Consider the following 19,369-nt stretch of genomic DNA (forward strand, 5'->3'; position numbering starts at 1 on the left):
AGTGGACAGGATGAATAGATTCAAAGGATTAGATCTGGTAGACAGTGCCTGAAGAACTATGGATGGAGGTTTGTAACACTGTACAGGAGGCGGTAACCAAAACCATCCCAAAGAAAAAGAAATGCAGGAAGGCAAAGTGGTTGTCTGAGGTGGCTTTACAAACAGCTGAGACAAGAAGAGAAGTGAAATGCAAGGGAGAAAGGGAAAGATACACCCAAATGAATGCAGAGTTCCCGAAAATAGCAAGGAGAGATAAGAAAGCCTTCTTCAACAAACAATGCAGAGAAATAGAGGGAAACAACAAAATGGGAAAGGCTAGACATCTCTTCAAGAAAATTGGAGATATCAAGGGAGTATCTCATGCAAGGATGGGCATGCTAAAGGACAGGAAGGGTAAGGACCTAACAAAAGCAGAAGAGATTAAGAAAAGGTGGCAAGAATACAAAGAACTATACAAAAAATATCTTAATGACTCAGATAACCACAATGATGTGGCCACTCACCTAGAATCAGACATCCTGGAGTATGCAGTCAAGTGGGCTAGGAAGCATCACTATAAACAAAGCTAGTGGGGGTGATGGAACACCAGCTGAGCTATTTAAAATCCTAAAAGATGATGCTGTGAAAGTGCTGCACTCAATATGTCAGCAAATTTGGAAAACTCAGCAGTGGCCACAGAACTGAAAAAGGTCAGTTCTTATTCCAATTCCAAAAACAGGCAATGCCAAAGAATGTTCAAACTACTGTGTAGCTGTGCTCATTTTACATGCTAGCAAGGTTATATTCAAAATCCTTCAAGCTAGGCTTCAGCAGAATATGAACTGAGAAATTACAGATGTACAAGCTGGGTTTAGAAAGCCAGAGTTCAAATTGCCAACATTTGTTGGATCATAGAGAAAGCAGGAAATTCCAGAAAAACATCTACTTCTGCTTCATTAAAGCAGACTACATTGCTTACTAATTACTTACTACAGACTACATTCCTACATTACTAATTACAGCATACTTCATTGACTACATTAAAGCCTCTTACTGTGTAGATCACAAAAAACTGTAGAAAATTCTTCAAAAGATGGGACTACCAGACCAGCTTACCTGTCTCCTAAGAAATCTGTATGTAAGTGAAGAAGCAACAGTTAAGAACCAGACATGGAACAACTGACTGGTTCAGAATTGGGGAAGGAGTACATTGAGGCAGTACATTGTCACCCAACTTATTTAATTTATATACACAGAACATCACATGAAATATTGAGCTGGTTAAATCACAAGCTGGAATCAAGACTGCCAGGAGACATAGCAACAACCTCAGATATGCAGATGATACCACTCTAATGGAAGAAAGTGAAGAGGAACTAAAGACCCTCTTGATGAAGGTGAAAGAGGAAAGTGAAAAAGATGACTTAAAACTCAATATTCAAAAACATAACACCATGGCATCTGGTCCTATCACTTCACAGCAAACAGAACCGGAAAAAGTGGAAGCAGTGACAGTTATTTTCTTGGGCTCCCAAATCACTGCAGATGATGACTGCAGCCATGAAATTAAAAGACGCTGGCTCCTTGGAAGGAAAGCTATGACAAACCTAGACAGCATATCAAAAAACAGAGACATCACTTTGCCAGCAAAGGTCTGTACTGTCAAGCTATGGTTTTCCAGTAGTCAAGTATGGTAGAGAATTGGACCATAAGCCTTGGACCATCAAGGACCAATAACTGATGTTTTCAAAGTGGGGTGCTGGAGAAGACTCTTGAGAATCCCTTGGACTGCAAGATCAAATCAGTCGATTGTAAAGGTAATCAACCCTGAATATTCATTGGAAGGACTGATGCTGAAATGCCAATATTTTGGCCACCTGATGCGAAGAACTTACTCACTGGAAAAGACCCTGATGCTGGGAAAGACTGAAGGCAAAAGGAGAAGGGAGCTGCAGAGGATGAGATAGTTAGATAGCATCCCTGACTCAATGGACCTGAGTCTGAGCAAACTCCAGGAGACAGTGAAGGACAGGGGAGCCTGGTGTGCAGCAATCCATGGGATCACAAAGAGTCAGACACAACTTAGTGACTGAACAACAGCAGCAACAGCAATGAAAAATAGGCCTGAGAAAATAGCTTGGAAAATTCTGAAAAAGAACTTTGATAATGAGTACGTACTTTATAAGTAAGAAAACTTATTATAAAATACTATAATTGTTACATTAGACCAACAACTAATGTTCTAGTATATAATAAATCCCATATATATTTGAACAAACCTAATATTTAGAACATGCCTGCTAAGTTGCTTCAGTCGTGTCCAACTCTTTGCGACTCTATGGCCCACAGCCCACTAGGCTCTTCTGTTCTGGGATTCTCGAGGCAAGAATATTGGAGCAGGTTGCCATTTCCTTCTCCAGGTGATCTTCCTGACCCAGGGATCAAACCCACATCTCTTGAGTCTCCTGCATTGGCAGGTGGGTTCTTTCCCACTAGCACCACATGGGAAGCTTGTTTAGAACATAATATTCAGCAATAAATTTAAATACATAGGGGATGGATTAGTCAATAAAAATACATCAGTGTTAGTTATTTGGATATGGCAAAGCTAGATCTGTTCCATGCTTCTTATATCCAATTAAACACACACAGATCCAGCATTTACATATTAAATAAGAAACCAAATTAACCCAACACAAAGGGGAGGGAGACAAAAAAGGAACTGTAAAAATTGACTTTGACAACAATAAAAAAGTAAAAAACGTCAATAACTCTCGATAATGACCCTAAAAATAGAATTTAAATGCCAAATTTTGCTTTGAAAAAATCATTTATGAGGTTTATACAGTTGGTATCAGTAAGACGAGGCCAGTACAAGGAAAATAAAATTATAAAACAATCTCTCGGCTATAAACAGTGTGGCAATAACATGTGACTAGCTCTGTAAGACAGATGCTGTTATTTCCATTTTGTTGATGAGGAAAGTGATGGCAGGCAGGCAGAACAGCCATCAATAAAAAGTCTACAAGTAATAAATGCCAGAAAGGATGTGGAGAAAAGAGAATCCTCTTACACTGTTGGTGGGAATGTAAACTGGTGTGGCCACTAAGGAAATTAGTATGGAGGTTCCTTAAAATACTTTAAAAATAGAATTGCCATATGACCCAGCAATCCCATTCCTGGGCATATAGCCAGACAAAATTATAAATCAAAAAGATACATGCACCCTAGTATTTATTGCAACACTATTTACAATTGCCAAGATATGGAAACAACCCAAATGTCCACTGATACATGAGTGGATAAAGAAGATGTGGTGTAATGTGTGTGTGTGTGTGTGTGTGTATACACACATATACACACACAGTGGGTTACTACTCAGCCATTAAAAAGAATGAAATAATGCCATCTGCAGCAGCAGGAATGGACCTAGAGATTACCATGCTAAGTGAAGTTTGAGTCAAAGACAAATGTATCACTTCCATGTGGAATCTAAAATATGACACAAATGAACTCATCTATGAAACAAAACAGACCCGCAAATATAAAGGAGAGACTTGTGGTTGTTGAGGGGGGCGGGGGGCAAGGAGGATTGGAAATCCAGGATTGGCAGATGTTGACTGCCTCATCTGTATACCACATGGAATTACATTCAATAGCCTATGATAAACCATAATGGAAAAGAATTATGAAAAAATATGTAACTGAGTCACTTTGCTGTACAGCAGAAATTAAACACAACATTGTAAACCAACTATACTTCAATAAAATTTGGGGGGGAAAAAGTGATATTGCGTTACTTGGCTCCACCAGGCTCAAGGCGGAGCTGGATTTAGGCTCATTTTCCTCCATTCTTTTCCTAGTCCTGCCCCTGGAGGGCTCAGGTCCCCTTCCCTCTCCCCTTCCACCACTAAGGGGATTTCTGGTGACCCCTGGTTGGAGAACGACTCACCAGGATGGGCTCCACCAGCTTCCCCTCCGGCATGACTGAGCGGTTCATCTTGGCAATGCGTTCCAGTGTAGCCAGGGCAGCCTGAGTGTTCCCGGTGGAGACATTGAACCGAGCAGATTCAGGGATAAACTGGGCATAGGTGACAAAGAACATCAGAATTGCAACTGCTGTGGACCCCAGAGATACGACCATCACAGTTTCATACACTACACCATCCCAGTTTCCAGAGAAGTAAGGATGCAGCGAGCTTTGTGGCAAGAATACAGCAGGTGCACTCGTGCAGTCCTGTGAGAATGAGAAGTGGCCGTCTCCTTGCCATCGTCCCGTCTAGGGTGACAGTGGATTGAGACTAAGCTGCACGCCAGTTTGGCCCAACCAACCTAATACAATGAAATTCTTACACCCAATCTGTAAAGACCTGCCTCCTAGGGCTCTTTCTACTGCTTTACTTTTTACTGATTTTCTACTCCTCCATCACCTAGGCCCTCCCCAGGAACCCAAGAACTCTCCACAGTGCAGGAACCATCCCAATCACAGAGGGCTTCGACCCACTGATGGTGGCATACTCTGAACACCACACTCAGAAAACAGCACAGCCTTCCACTGACACGAGGACCTTGAGAAGCAACTTGAAGGGCCCCCTGCTCTTGGTGCCTCCCCCGATGAAGACCAGTGGCTTCTTCCTCAGCAAAGCATCTCCCCCAGCAGTATCCTCTTCCCCATTCCCCAGCCAGAGTGCAGTTCAGGTCATCCTCATCACCTACCAGGATTAATCTGATTGTTTCTAACTGCTTTTCTGACCTTTTCCATCTTCCCTCCCACCAGCCTCCACAAAACCCAGTACCTGTTTCCCAGCATGCAACCCTTGCCACATCGCCAGGGCCCCTGGTCCTCCAGGCTCTTTGTAACCTGGACACAGGCCTGTCTTTCCAGCTGGCCTCCCCCCAGCACCCCTCACTCTACAATTCACTGCCTGCCTGATCTCCCCCAAACATATCCTGCATTCACAGCTTCATGACTGGGCTTGTGCATTAAATCTGCCAAAACACCCTTTTCTCATAAACCGACAGAGACAGATACTTAAATAAAGGAGAAAGATCCTGGGCGTGAGAAAGATATCTGTAGGCCAAGAAGGCCACTGGGCCAACCAAAGGGGAGGTCAAGAGGGAGCCCGCAAGCTTCATCACCTTGAAGGCCATGATGAGGATGATGCCAGGGATGGAGGCAATACGGATAAGCCAGCGCCACCCGATGGTGGGGACGACCACGGAGGCCAGGCCGATGATGAGCAGGGAGCCAGCCAGCCAGAAAACCTAGGGGAGAGAAGGAAGGTTAAAGCCCTCCTTTTTTCCAATAGTCACATGTGGATGTGAGAGTTGGACTATAAAGAAACCTGAGCACCAAAGAATAGATGCTTTTGAACTGTGGTGTTGGAGAAGACTCGAGAGTCCCTTGGACTGCAAGGAGAGCCAACCAGTCCATCCTAAAGGAAGTCAGTCCTGAATATTCACTGGAAGGACTGATGCTGAAGATGAAACTCCAATACTTTGGCCACCTGATGTGAAGAACTGATGCGTTGGAAAAGACCCTGATGCTGGGAAAGATTGAAGGCAGGAGGAGAAGGGGATGACAGAGGATGAGATTGTTGGATGGCATCACCAGCTTGATGGACATGAGTTTGAGTAAGCTCAGGGAGTTGGTAACAGAGAGGGAAGCCTGGCGTGCTGCAGTCCGTGGAGTCATAAAGAGTCAGACACAACTGAGCAACTGAACTGGATTACATGCACTCCATACCCCCACTCCAGGAGCGCCTCAACCTGCATTGTAAGAGGATGAGATGGGACAGAGGCTTTGCTTGAGGAGCGGCCCCACCTCCAGGACTGGATGAATTGGTGAAGTTATTCACTTCTCCATGACTCCGTTTGCTTGTCTACAGGTAGGAGGCTCAGCAAGACAGGGGGACAGCAATGCCATCAAAGTTTAAAAACACCTCAGGCCCAAGACATAGACTTTCTTTTCTTGAATAAATGCAGTCACTGGTTCATAACTCAAGGTACAAAGGAGAGCACTGCAAATGGATTCCTCTTTTCTCCCAGTTTCCTTCCATCCAGTTCCTCTTCTCAGAAGAAACCAGTATCACCAGTTTCTCCCATCCTTCTGAAGCTGTTCTCAGTTCAGTTCAGACACTCAGTCGTGTCCAACTCTTTGCGACCCAATGAATAGCAGCACACCAGGCCTCCCTGTCCATCACCATCTCCCAGAGTTCACTCAAACTCACGCCCATCGAGTCGGTGATGCCATCCAGACATCTCATCCTCTGGCGTCCCCTTCTCCTCCTGCCCCCAATCCCTCCCAGAATCAGGGTCTTTTAAAATGAGTCAACTCTTTGCATGAGGTGGCCAAAGTACTGGAGTTTCAGCTTCAGCATCAGTCCTTCCAATGAACACCCAGGACTAATTTCCTTTAGGATGAACTGGGTGGATCTCCTTGAAGTCCAAGGGACTCTCAAGAGTCTTCTCCAACACCACAGTTCAAAAGCATCAATTCTTCAGCACTCAGCTTTCTTCACAGTCCAACTCTCACATCCATACATGACCACAGGAAAAACCATAGCCTTGACTGGACGGACCTTTGTTAGCAAAGTAATGTCTCTGCTTTTCAATATGCTATCTAGGTTGGTCATAACTTGCCTTCCAAAGAGTAAGCGTCTTTTAATTTCATGGCTGCAGTCAACATCTGCAGTGATTTTGGAGCCCAGAAAAATAAATCTGCCACTGTTTGCACTGTTTTCCCATCTATTTGCCATGAAGTGATGGGACCGGATACCATGATCTTCATTTTCTGAATGTTGAGCTTTAAGCCAACTTTTTCACTCTCCTCTTTCACTTTCATGAAAAGGCTCTTTAGTTCTTCTTTACTTTCTGCCATAAGGGTGGTGTCATCTGCATATCTGAGGTTATTGATATTTCTCCCGGCAATCTTGATTCCAGCTTGTGCTTCTTCCAGCCCAGCATTTCTCATGATGTACTCTGCATATAAGTTAAATAAGCAGGGTGACAATATACAGCCTTGACATACTCCTTTTCCTATTTGGAACAAGTCTGTTGTTCCATGTCCAGTTCTAACTGTTGCTTCCTGACCTGCATACAGGTTTCTCAAGAGGCAGGTCAGGTGATCTAGTATTCCCATCTCTTTCAGAATTTTCCAGTTTATTGTGATCCACAGAGTCAAAGGCTTTGGCATAGTCAATAAAGCAGAAATAGATGTTTTTCTGGAACTCTCTTGCTTTTTCCATGATCCAGCAGATGTTGGCAATTTGATCTCTGGTTCCTCTGCCTTTTCTAAAACCAGCTTGAACATCTGGAAGTTCACGGTTCACGTATTGTTGAAGTCTGGCTTGGAGAATTTTGAGCATTACTTTACTAGCATGTGAGATGAGTGTAATTGTGCGGTAGTTTGAGCATTCTTTGTTATTACCTTTCTTTGGGATTGGAATGAAAACTGACCTTTTCCAGTCCTGTGGCCACTGCTGAGTTTTCCACATTTGCTGGCATATTGAGTGCAGCACTTTCATAGCATCAGCCTTCAGGATTTGAAATAGTTTCACTGGAATTTCATCACCTCCACTAGCTTTGTTCATAGTGATGCTTTCTAAGGCCCACTTGACCTTAGACCTATTCCAGGATGTCTGGCTCTAGGTGAGTGATCACACCATCGTGATTATCTGGGTCGTGAAGATCTTTTTTATACAGTTCTTCTGTGTATTCTTGCCACCTCTTCTTAATATCTTCTGCTTCTGTTAGGTCCATACCATTTCTGTCCTTTATCGAGCCCATCTTTGCATGAAATGGTCCCTTGGTATCTCTAATTTTCTTGAAGAGATCTCTAGTCTTTCCCATTCTGTTGTTTTCCTCTATTTCTTTTGCATTGATCCCTGAGGAAGGCTTTTCTTATCTCTCCTTGCTATTCTTTGGAACTCTGCATTCAGATGCTTATATCTTTCCTTTTCTCCTCTGCTTTTTGCTTCTCTTCATTTCACAGCTATTTGTAAGGCCTCCCCAGACAGCCATTTTGGTTTTTTGCTTTTCTTTTCCCTGGGGATGGTCTTGATCCCTGTCTCCTGTACAATGTCAAGAACCTCCCCTGTTCTAAACATATACAAGCTAATGAGGATACATTTTGTTCTTTGCTTAAAATGGTAACATAGTATAAATATTTCTCAATTCTGCTTTCTGTCCTGAAAAATTTATCTTGAGATTATTTTATATCAACAAAGAGCATGGCAGCCACCCTCATGAGTTGGGAATTAAAACAGGTCCGAGTGTTATCGTGAGCATTATTTTCCCAGTGGAAGATGAAGAATAGATGATAACTCCATTCCACCTCACAGAGATGGAGAGAAGATAATACTTTAAAAGACCCTTTGGGGGGCCACTTACAGGGTAACTATTTCATCACCAAGGGAGTCTATTTTTAAAACAGCAAGAATATTTCAGAAAGTAGTAAGAGCTATAAAAGAAAAAAGTAATGTGAGAATGACTTGTGTGATCAGGGATGATCTTTCTGAAAAAGCAATGTGTAAGAAGGCCAGTAAGAAGCCACTGTAGCAGACTGGGTAACAGCGTATGTGGCACTGAAAAGGATTTTAGTAGTGAAATGATAAGAAAAAAAAAATTTTTTTTTCCTGTTTGATGGATTTGGCACATGTTTTGGAGGTAAAGGCAACAGGATTTGCTGTTAGACACTGCACCAGGGCTTCTGTGGTGGCTCAGTAGTAAGAAGATGCTCTTCATTGTAGGTAAATATTTTGGGGCAGGGAGGGGCGGGCGGTGCAAAGAAACATCAAAAAGTTTGTTCAGTTTTTGCCTTGCAATGTTATGGGAAACCCAAAAGAACTTTTTGGCCAACCCATTAGCCACCTAAAACCATTGGATTCATCAATTAGATGACCCCAAAAGACCCGGAAAATAAAACCAGCAATGAGAAGATAAGACAATGTCATGACACGGGATCATGACAAAAGCAATGGAAGTAGATGGAAGAGAAAATGTCCACAGGTGAGCCTGAACCAGATCATATCTATTAAATAACATTCAGTGTAAAACCCAACCCCTAACTATTGAAAGTGTGGGCATTTATCTTGACAAAAATAAGCAGAAAGCTGGGAGGGATATAAAGTGTTAGCATTTGTTTGCCTACATTTTTTATTGTTGTTGTCTAAATTTAGTGTCAGAAAAATCAAAAATAAAATTTTAAATATTCTCCTACTGCTTTATTCATCACCAAATATATTAATATATTTTTCAGTGGGAAGGGTCATCACCTTCCTGGGTCCTCTGAAAGTCAGGGCTTTAGGATAAGGATGACATCAAAGATGGTACAAGGGCACCTAGACTGATGGAGCTTCTGGATGCAAAACCTCTAGTCAGTAGCCAGCAGGGGTCTGAGGAGCGGTGGGAGACATCCTCATCTTCTCACCTGGGGAAACGGCTCAGCTGGGAGGAGGAGATTACAAAAGCGCTCACAGGCACGGGCCAGTTATGCACACTACTGTCCACAAGGGAGACTCTAGAAGGGGTGCTGAGAGTGTGCCTCCACTGCAGACTCAATGGGGAGAGAAAGTTCATACCAGATGCATTCCTGAGCGGCTGTCATTCTAGTGAAACCAGCCAGTGGACTGTTTCCTGGGGAAGGGGTTACTGTGCTCTAAATGCTGCTGCTGGATTAATGGATGATAGAAGTCCTGGCTCAGAAAGCCTTGGAAATGACCTTTGTGGTCAAGCATCCCTAATGCTTTCTGGCTGGTACCAAGTACCAGGAGTGTGCTGATCAAAGGACCATCAACCGACCAGGAGAAAAACTGGGATCTGAAGACTGGGTAGAATTTGGCTTCACTCACCTGAGACAAGGGGAGCATGTAGCCTCGATATTTTGTAGGCAAGAATTCCGTCTTTATGATTAGCCTAAACAGGAAGGGGGAAAACACAATTATGCTTTCATAAAGCCAAATAACTCATCTTATAAAACAGTCATTGGACTTCCCTGGTGGCACAGTGGAGAAGAATCCACCTGCCAGTGCAGGGGACACAGGTTCAATCCCTGGTCCAGGAAGATTCCACATTCTGCAGGGCAACTATGCCCGCGTGCCACAACTGCTGCGTGCCTAGAGTCCATGCTCTGCAACTCAAGAAGCCACCACAGTGAGAATCCCAAGCACCACAACAGTGATGCCTGCTCACAACTAGAGAAAGCCTGCACAAAGCAATGAAGACCCAGCACAGCGAAAATTAAACAAACATTTCTTTAACAAAAATAAAATCATAATTTTTCTTGTTTCTTTGATAAACAATTCAGAAAAAAATTTCATCACTGTAAAATGATAGAAATACATATGTTGGTCTCTGTCCCTGAAAGTGAAAGATGCTCACTCATGTCCAACTCTTTACAACCCCACAGACCACAGCCTGTCAGGCTCCTCTGTCCATGGGATTCTCCAGGCAAGAATACTGGAGTGGGATGCCATTCCCTTCTCCAGGAGATCTTCCTGACCCAGGGATCAAACCCAGGTCTTCTGAGATGCAGGCAGATTCTTTACCATCTGAGCCACTAGGGAAGCCCTGGTGGTGGTTTAGTCGCTAAGTTGTGTCCAACTCTTGCAACCCCATGGACTGTAGCGGAGCCCAGGTCTCCTGCAATGCAGGCAGATTCTTTAGCAACTGAATTATAAGGTAAGCCCCTGGAAAGCCCTGGTTCCTGCTAATATTTGGTCTTTGACGCCAGTCCCCGACACAGAGTTCCTGAAAACCTTGGGATTTCCTGGATGATAGGCGCATCATTTATTCCAAGGAGGTGATGCTTGATGCATCCTAGATGGTGGCTGGTCTTCAAACACTAAGGCATGATTAGAATCTTGGAATTTTCAGCCCTATCCCCCCTCCTCTGAAGAGAAGAGAGAGGCTGGAAAACTAATTAATAATCAATTATGCCTACATGAGGAAACCTCCATAAAAATCCCTAACAAACAGGATTCAGAGAGCTTCCAGGCTGGTGAACACAGCTATGTCCTAGGAGCATCATTCAGTTGCTAAGTTGTATTCGACTCTGCAACCCCACAAAATGTAGCATACCAGACTCCCATTTCCTTCACTGTCTCATGGAATTTTCTCAGATTCATGTCCATTGATTTGATGATGCTATCTAACCATCACAAGAGAAGACTCTACACATGGACATCACCATGTGGTCAACACCAAAATAAGATTGATTATATTCTTTGCAGCCAAAGTTGGAGAAGTTCTATACAGACAGCAAAAACAAGACCAGGAGCTGACTGTGGTTCAGACCATGAACTCCTTATTGCCAAATTCAGACTTAAATTGAAGAAAGTAGGAAAAACCACTAGACCATTCAGGTATGACCTAAATCAAATCCCTTATGATTATACAGTGGAAATAAGAAATAAATTTAAGGGACTAGATAGATCTGATAGACAGAGTACCTGATAAACTATCAGGATACCTGATAAATTATCAGGAAGTTCGTGACATTATACAGGAGATAGGGATCAAGACTATCCCTAAGAAAAAGAAATGCAAAAGAGCAAAATGGCTGTCTGAGGAGGCCTTACAAACATCTGTGAAAAGAAGAGAAGCAAAAAGCAAAGGAGAAAAGGAAAGATATATGCATCTGAATGCAGAGTTCCAAAGCATAGCAAGGAGAGATAAGAAAGCCTTCCTCAGTCATCAATGCAAAGAAATAGAGGAAAACAATAGAACGGGAAAGACTAGAGATCTCTTCAAGAAAATTAGAGATACCTAGGGAACATTTCATGCAAAGATGGGCTCAATAAAGGACAGAAATGGTATGGAGCTAACAGAAGCAAATGTTAAGAAGAGGCGGCAAGAATACACAAAAGAACTATACAAAAAAGATCTTCATGACCCAGATAATCACAATGGTATGATCACTCACTTAAAGCCAGACATCCTGGAATTTGAAGTCAAGTGGGCCTTAGGAAGCATCAATACAAACAAAGCTAGTAGAGGTGATGGAATTTCAGTTGAGCTATTTCAACTCCTAAAAGATGATGCTATGAAAGTGCTGCACTCAAATTAGAAAACTCAGCAGTGGCCACAGGACTGGAAAAGGTCAGTTTTCATTCCAATCCCAAAGAAAGGTAATGCCAAAGAATGTTCTAACTACTGCACAATTGCACTCTACTCACACGCCAGCAAAGTAACGCTCAAAATTCTCCAAGCCAGGCTTCAACAATACATGAGTCATGAACTTCCAGATGTTCAACCTGGTTTTAGAAAAGGTAGAGGAACGAGAGATCAAATTGCCAACATCCACTGGATCATCAAAAAAGCAAAAGAGTTCCAGAAAAACATCTATTTCTGCTTTATTGACAATGCCAAAGCCTTAGCCTGTGTGGATCACAATAAACTGTGGAAAATTCTGAAAGAAATGGGAATACCAGAAGATGGCAGAGGAATAGGGGAGGGAGACCACTTTCTCCCCCACAAATTGATCAAAACAACATTTGAACACTCAGAAAAACCCACAAAACAACTTCTGAATGCCAGCAGAGGACATCAGGCACCCAGAAAAGCAGCCCATTGTCTTAGAAAGGAGGTAGGAAAAACTATAAAAGATAAAAAGAGAGACAAAAGTGGTAGGGATGGAGCTCCGTCCTGGGAAGGGAGTCTAAAAAAGAGAGGTTTCCAAACACAGGAAACACTCTTACTGCCAAGTCTGTGGCGAGCCTTGGAACCACAGAGAGCAACATAACCGGGAGGAAAAATAAATAAATAATTTAAACCCACAGATTACGAGCCTAATGGTAACTCCCCCAGCAGAGAAACAGTACAGACGCCCGCATCCACCACTAGCATGCGGGGGCTGGGCAGGGAGGCACGGGCTGCATTGCTTAGAGTAAGGACCAGGCCTGAATGCCCCGAGGGCAATCTGAGGGAACTAACTCCGGACAGCAAACCAGACTGTGGGATAGCTACCTCGCAAAAAGCCCTAACCTAAGACACCACAAGGCTCACTCACAGAACAAAGGACTGAGCAGAGCTACCCACCTACAGACTGGCCCATCCCCTTCTGGTAACAGGCAGGTGAGGGCAGCCAGAGCCGGAAGAGGGCAATCACGGCCCCAGAGAGGCATTATCTACCAAACTGCAAGCAGGCTTCATTCCTAACCAAGACTCCTTGGGATTCTGGATGATCAACATCCACCTGAGAAGGTGCGCAGGTTGTACACCCAGAAAACCAAGTGGCAGGGATGGGGAAGACGATAAGTCACAGCGACCGCATTCACCAAACACCTCGTCACCTGAGCTGCTCGGACCTTGGAAGGGCACAAAACGCAGGCCCAACCGAGTCTGCACCTCTGAGGACTACCCAAGTACCTGAACCTGAGTGGCTTAGACTTGGGAAGTGCATAAAACCGAGGGCAGGCCTCAGACAGTTCCCAGCAGAGTAACCTAGAGCCTAAGCAGTGTAGACAGGGAAAGCACACACACCGTGAGCGGGGGCAAACCCAGTGTGGCCGAGACACTGTGAGCACACACCAGTATTTGTTTGCAGCGTCCCTCCCTCCCCACAGCACGACTGAACAAGTGACCCTAAAAAAGCATCCACCACCGGCCCCTTGCAAGAGGGCAGAAATTAGACACTGAAGAGACCAGCAAACAGAAGAAGCTAAAACTGAGGGAACATCTTGGAAGTGACAGGTGCAATAGATTAAAACCCTGTAGATAGCACCAACTACATAGGAAGGGGCCTATAGATCTTGAGAAATATAAGCCGCATCAAGGAACTATCTGAAAATGAACTGACCCCACACTGCCCACAACAACACCAGAGAAAGTCCTAGATATATTTTTACTATACTATCATTCTTTAATTTTTTAAATTTTTTTTTATTTTTAAGCCCTCTATTACTCCTTTAATTTTCATTTTTATAACCTACTATTAGCTGGAATCAAGATTGCCAGGAGAAATATCAATAACCTCAGATATGCAGATGACACCACCCTTATGGCAGAAAGTGAAGAGGAACTAAAAAGCCTCTTGATGAAAGTGAAAGTGGAGACTGAAAAAGTTGTCTTAAAGCTCAATATTCAGAAAATGAAGATCATGGCATCTGGTCCCATCACTTCATGGGAAATAGATGGGGAAACAGTGGAAACAGTGTCAGACTTTATTTTGGGGGGCTCAAAAACCACTGCAGACGGTGACTGCAGCCATGAAATTAAAAGATGCTTACTCCTTGGAAGGAAAGTTATGACCAACCTAGATAGCATATTCAAAAGCAAAGACATTACTTTGCCAACAAAGGTCCATCTAGTCAAGGCTATGGTTTTTCCAGTGGTCATGTATGTGTGTGAGAGTTGGACTGTGGAGAAAGCTGAGCACTGAAAAATTGATGCTTTTGAACTGTGGTGTTGGAGAAGACTCTTGAGAGTCCCTTGGACTGCAAGGAGATCCAACCAGTCCATTCTGAAGGAGATCAGCCCTGGGATTTCTTTGAAGGGAATGATGCTAAAGCTGAAACTCCAGTACTTTGGCCACCTCATGCAAAGAGTTGACTCATTGGAAAAGATTCCAGTGCTGGGATTGGGGGCAGGAGAAGAAGGGGACGACAGAGGATGAGATGGCTGGATGGCATCACAGAGTCAATGGACGTGAGTATGAGTGAACTCTGGGAGTTGGTGATGGACAGGGAGGCCTGGCATGCTGCAATTCATGGGGTCGCAAAGAGTCAGACACGACTGAGCTACTGAACTGAACTGAACTGATTACTTTGCAAAAAATAAAAAAGAGAGAGAGAGAGACCCTAATTTTTAAAGCAAACTTCATATATATATATATATATATATATATATATATATATATATATATAAAATAATTTTTGTAACTTTTTTTTCTATAATATTGAATTTTTGAAAATACAACCTCTACTCTAGATTTTTAATCTTTGCTTTTTGGTATTTGTTATCAATTTTGTACCTTTAAGAACCCAATCTTCAGTACCCATTTTTCCTTGGGAGTGAGATTACTGGCTTGACTGCTCTCTACCCCTTTGGACTCTCCTTTTTCTCAACCAGGTCGCCTCTATCTCCTCCCTCCCCCTTCTCTTGTCTACCCAACTCTGTGAATCTCTTTGTATGTTCCAGACAGTGGAGAACACTTAGGGAACTGATTACTGGCTAGATCTGTCTCTCCCCTTTTGATTCTCCCCTTTATCCTCCTATTGGAGAAGGCAATGGCAACCCACTCCAGTACTCTTGCCTGGAGAATCCCATGGACACAGGAGCCTGGTAGGCTGCAGTCCGTGGGGTCGCTAAGAGTCAGACACGACTGAGTGACTTCACTTCACTTCACTTTATCCTCCTGGTCACCTCTGTCTCCTTCCTTCCTCTTCTCTTCTCTGTATAACTCCGTGAACATCTCTGAGGGGTCCAGACTGTGGAGCATACATAAGGAAGTGATTACTGGCTAGCTTGCTCTCTCCTCTTTTGATTCTACCTCATCTCATCCTGGTCACTTCTATCTCCCTCCTCCTTCTTCTTGTCTCCATGTAACTCTGCAAATCTCTCTGGGTGTCCCTCACTGTGGAGAAACTTTTCATCTTTAACCTAGATGTTTTATCAACGGTGCTGTATAGATGGAGAAGTCTTGAGGCTACTGTAAAAATAAGACTGAAAACCAGAAGCAGGAAGCTTAAGTCCAAATCCTGAGAACACCAGAGAACTCCTGACTCCAGGGAACATTAATCGACAGTAGCTCATCAAACTCCTCCATACCTACACTGAAACCAAGTACCACGCAAGGGCCAACAAGTTTCAGAGCAAGACATACCACACAAATTCTCCAGCAACACAGGAACATAGCCCTGAGCTTCAATATACAGGCTGCCCAAAGTCACTTCAAACCCATTGACATCTCATAACTCATTACTGGACACTTTATTGCACTCCAGAGAGGAGAAATCCAGCTCCACCCACCAGAACACTGACACAAGCTTCCCTAACCAGGAAACCTTGACAAGCCACCCGTACTACAACCCCACCCACAGCGAGGAAACTCCACAACAAAGAGAACTCCACAAACTGCCAGAATACAAAAAAGCCACCCCAAACACAGAAATATAAATAAGATGAAGAGATAGAGGAATACCCAGCAGGAAAAGGAACAGGATAAGTGTAGCCAAACCAAACAAAAGAGGAAGAGATAGGGAATCTACCTGATAAAGAATTCCAAATAATGATAGTGAAAATGATCCAAAATCTTGAAAACAAAGTGGAATCACAGATAAATAGCCTGGAGACAAGGATTAAGAAGATGCAAGAAAGGTTTAACAAAGACCTAGAAGAAATAAAAAAGTCAATATGTAATGAATAATGCAATAAATTATATCAAAAACACTCTGGAGGGAACAAATAGTAGAATAATAGAGGCAGAAGACAGGATTAGTGAGGTAGAAGATAGAATGGTAGAAATAAATAGAGAGGAAAAAAAAAAACGAATTAAAAGAAATGAGGACAATCTCAGAGACCTCTGGGACAATGTTAAATGCCCCAACATTCGAATCATAGGAGTCCCAAAAGAAGAAGACAAAAAGAAAGACAATGAGAAAATACTTGAGGAGATAATAGTTGAAAATTTCCCTAAAATGGGGAAGGAAATAATCACCCAATAATCACACAAGTCCAAGAAACCCAGAAAGTCCCAAACAGGATCAACCCAAGGCAAAACACCCAAGACACATATTAATCAAATTAACAAAGATCAAGCACAAAGAACAAATATTAAAAGCAGCAAGGGAAAAACAACAAATTACACACAAGGGGATTCCCATAAGGATAACAGCTGATCTTTCAATAGAAACTCTTCAGGCCAGGAAGGAATGGCAAGATATACTTAAAGTGATGAAAGAAAATAACCTACAGCCCAGATTACTTTACCCAGCAAGGATCTCATTCAAATATGAAGGAGAAATCAAAAGCTTTACAGACAAGCAAAAGCTGAGAGAATTCAGCACCACCAAACCAGCTCTCAAACAAATGCTAAAGGATCTTCTCTAGACAGGAAACACAGAAAGGGTGTATAAACTCAAACCCAAAACAACAAAGTAAATGGCAACGGGATCATACTTATCAATAATTATCTTAAATGTAAGTGGGTTGATTGCCCCAACCAAAAGACAAAGACTGGCTGAATGGATACAAAAACAAGACCCCTACATATGTTGTCTACAAGAGGCCCACCTCAAAACAAGGGACACATACAGACTGAAAGTGAAGGGCTGGAAAAAGATATTCCATGCAAATAGAGACCAAAAGAAAGCAGGAGTAGCAATACTCATATCAGATAAAATAGACGTTAAAACAAAGGCTGTGAAAAGAGACAAAGGACACTACATAATGATCAAAGGATCAATCCAATAAGAATATATAACAATTATAAATATATATGCACCCAAGATAGGAGCACCACAATATGTAAGACAAATGCTAACAAGTATGAAAGGGGAAATTAACAGTAACACAATAATAGTGGGAGACTTTAATACCCTACTCACACCTATGGATAGATCAACTAAACAGAAAATTAACAAGAAAACACAAACTTTAAATGATACAATAGACCAGTTAGACCTAATTGATATCTATAGGACATATCACCCCAAAACAATGAATTTCACCTTTTTCTCAAGCGCACACGGAACCTTCTCCAGGATAGATCACATCCTGGGCCATAAAGCTAGCCTTGGTAAATTCAAAAAAATTGAAATCATCCCAAGCAATTTTTCTGACTACAATGCAGTAAGATTAGATCTCAATTACAGGAGAGAAATTATTAAAAATTCCAACATATGGAGACTGAACAACACGCTGCTGAATAACCAACAAATCACAGAAGAAATCAAAACAGAAATCAAAATTTGCATAGAAACAAATGAAAATGAAAACACAACAACACAAAACCTGTGGGACACTGTAAAAGCAGTGCTAAGGGGAAGCTTCACAGCAATACAGGATTACCTCAAGAAACAAGAAAAAAGTCAAATAGATAACCTAACTCTACACCTAAAGCAACTAGAAAAGGAAGAAATGAAGAACCCCAGGGTTAGTAGAAGAAAAGAAATCTTAAAAATTAGGGCAGAAATAAATGCAAAAGAAATAAAAGAGACCATAGCAAAAAGCCAAAAGCTGGTTCTTTGAGAGGATAAATAAAATTAACAATCCATTAGCCAGACTCATCAAGAAACAAAGGGAGAAAAATCAAATCAATAAAATTAGAAATGAAAATAGAGATCACAACAGACAACACAGAAATACAAATGATCATAAGAGACTACTATCAGCAATTACATGCCAATAAAATGGACAACGTGGAAGAAATGGACAAATTCTTAGAAAAGTACAACTTTCCAAAACTGAACCTGGAAGAAATAGAAAATCTTAACAGACCCATCACAAGCACGGAAATTGAAACTCTAATCAGAAATCGTCCAGCAAACAAAAGCCCAGGTCCAGACAGCTTCACAGCTTAATTCTACAAAAAAATTTAGAGAAGAGTTAACACCTGTCCTACTCAAACTCTTCCAGAAAATTGCAGAGGAAGGTAAACTTCCAAACTCATTCTATGAGGCCACCATCACCCTAATACCAGAACCTGACAAGTCAAGTCAAGTCAAAGTCACTCAATCGTGTCCGACTCTTGTGACCCCATGGATTGTAGCCCGCAAGGTTCCTGTCCATGGGATTCTCCAGGCAAGAATACTGGAGTGGGTTGCCATTTCCTGACAAAGATGCTACAAATAAAAAGAATACAGGCCAGTATCACTGATGAACATAGATGCAAAAATCCTCAACAAAATTCTATCAATCAGAATCCAACAACACATTTAAAAGATCATACACCATGACCAAGTGGGCTTTATCCCAGGGATGCAAGGATTCTTCAATATCTGCAAATCAATCAATGTAATACACCACATTAACAAACTGAAAAATAAAAGCCATATGATTATCTCAATAGATGCAGAGAAAGCCTTTGACAAAATTCAGCATCCATTTATGATAAAAACTCTCCAGAAAGCAGGAACAGAAGGAACATACCTCAACATAATAAAAGCTATATTTATCCGTGGCTCAGAGGTTAAAGCGTCTGCTTGCAATGTGGGAGACCTGGGTTCGATCCCTGGGTCGGGAAGATCCCCTGGAGAAGGAAATGGCAACCCACTCCAGTATTCTTGCGTGGAGAATCCCATGGACTGAGGAGGAGCCTGGCGGGCTACAGTCTATGGGGTCGCAAAGAGTCGGACACAACTGAGCAACTTCACTTCCACTTTCACTTTAAAGTCAGGAACAAGACAAGGGTGCCCACTTTCACCACTACTATTCAACATAGTTTTGGAAG

General features: G+C 42.4%; 1 protein-coding gene across 3 annotated transcripts in view; it reads right to left on the minus strand.

The window, feature by feature from the left end:
* The window catches only part of SVOPL (SVOP like), a 106,943-nt gene that overhangs the window by 65,830 nt on the left and 21,744 nt on the right, over positions 1 to 19,369 (minus strand). For all 3 annotated transcript variants that reach the window (XM_019959155.2, XM_070788221.1, XM_070788220.1), the window contains 3 exons: positions 9,831 to 9,894; positions 5,119 to 5,244; positions 3,932 to 4,060 (listed from right to left, as the gene is read on the minus strand). In XM_019959155.2, coding sequence (XP_019814714.1) covers positions 3,932 to 4,060; positions 5,119 to 5,244; positions 9,831 to 9,894 — 319 coding nt within the window. The remainder of the gene's footprint in view (positions 1 to 3,931; positions 4,061 to 5,118; positions 5,245 to 9,830; positions 9,895 to 19,369) is intronic.

Source organism: Bos indicus, chromosome 4 (assembly GCF_029378745.1).
Source record: "Bos indicus isolate NIAB-ARS_2022 breed Sahiwal x Tharparkar chromosome 4, NIAB-ARS_B.indTharparkar_mat_pri_1.0, whole genome shotgun sequence".
Classification (NCBI taxonomy): Eukaryota; Metazoa; Chordata; class Mammalia; order Artiodactyla; family Bovidae; genus Bos; species Bos indicus.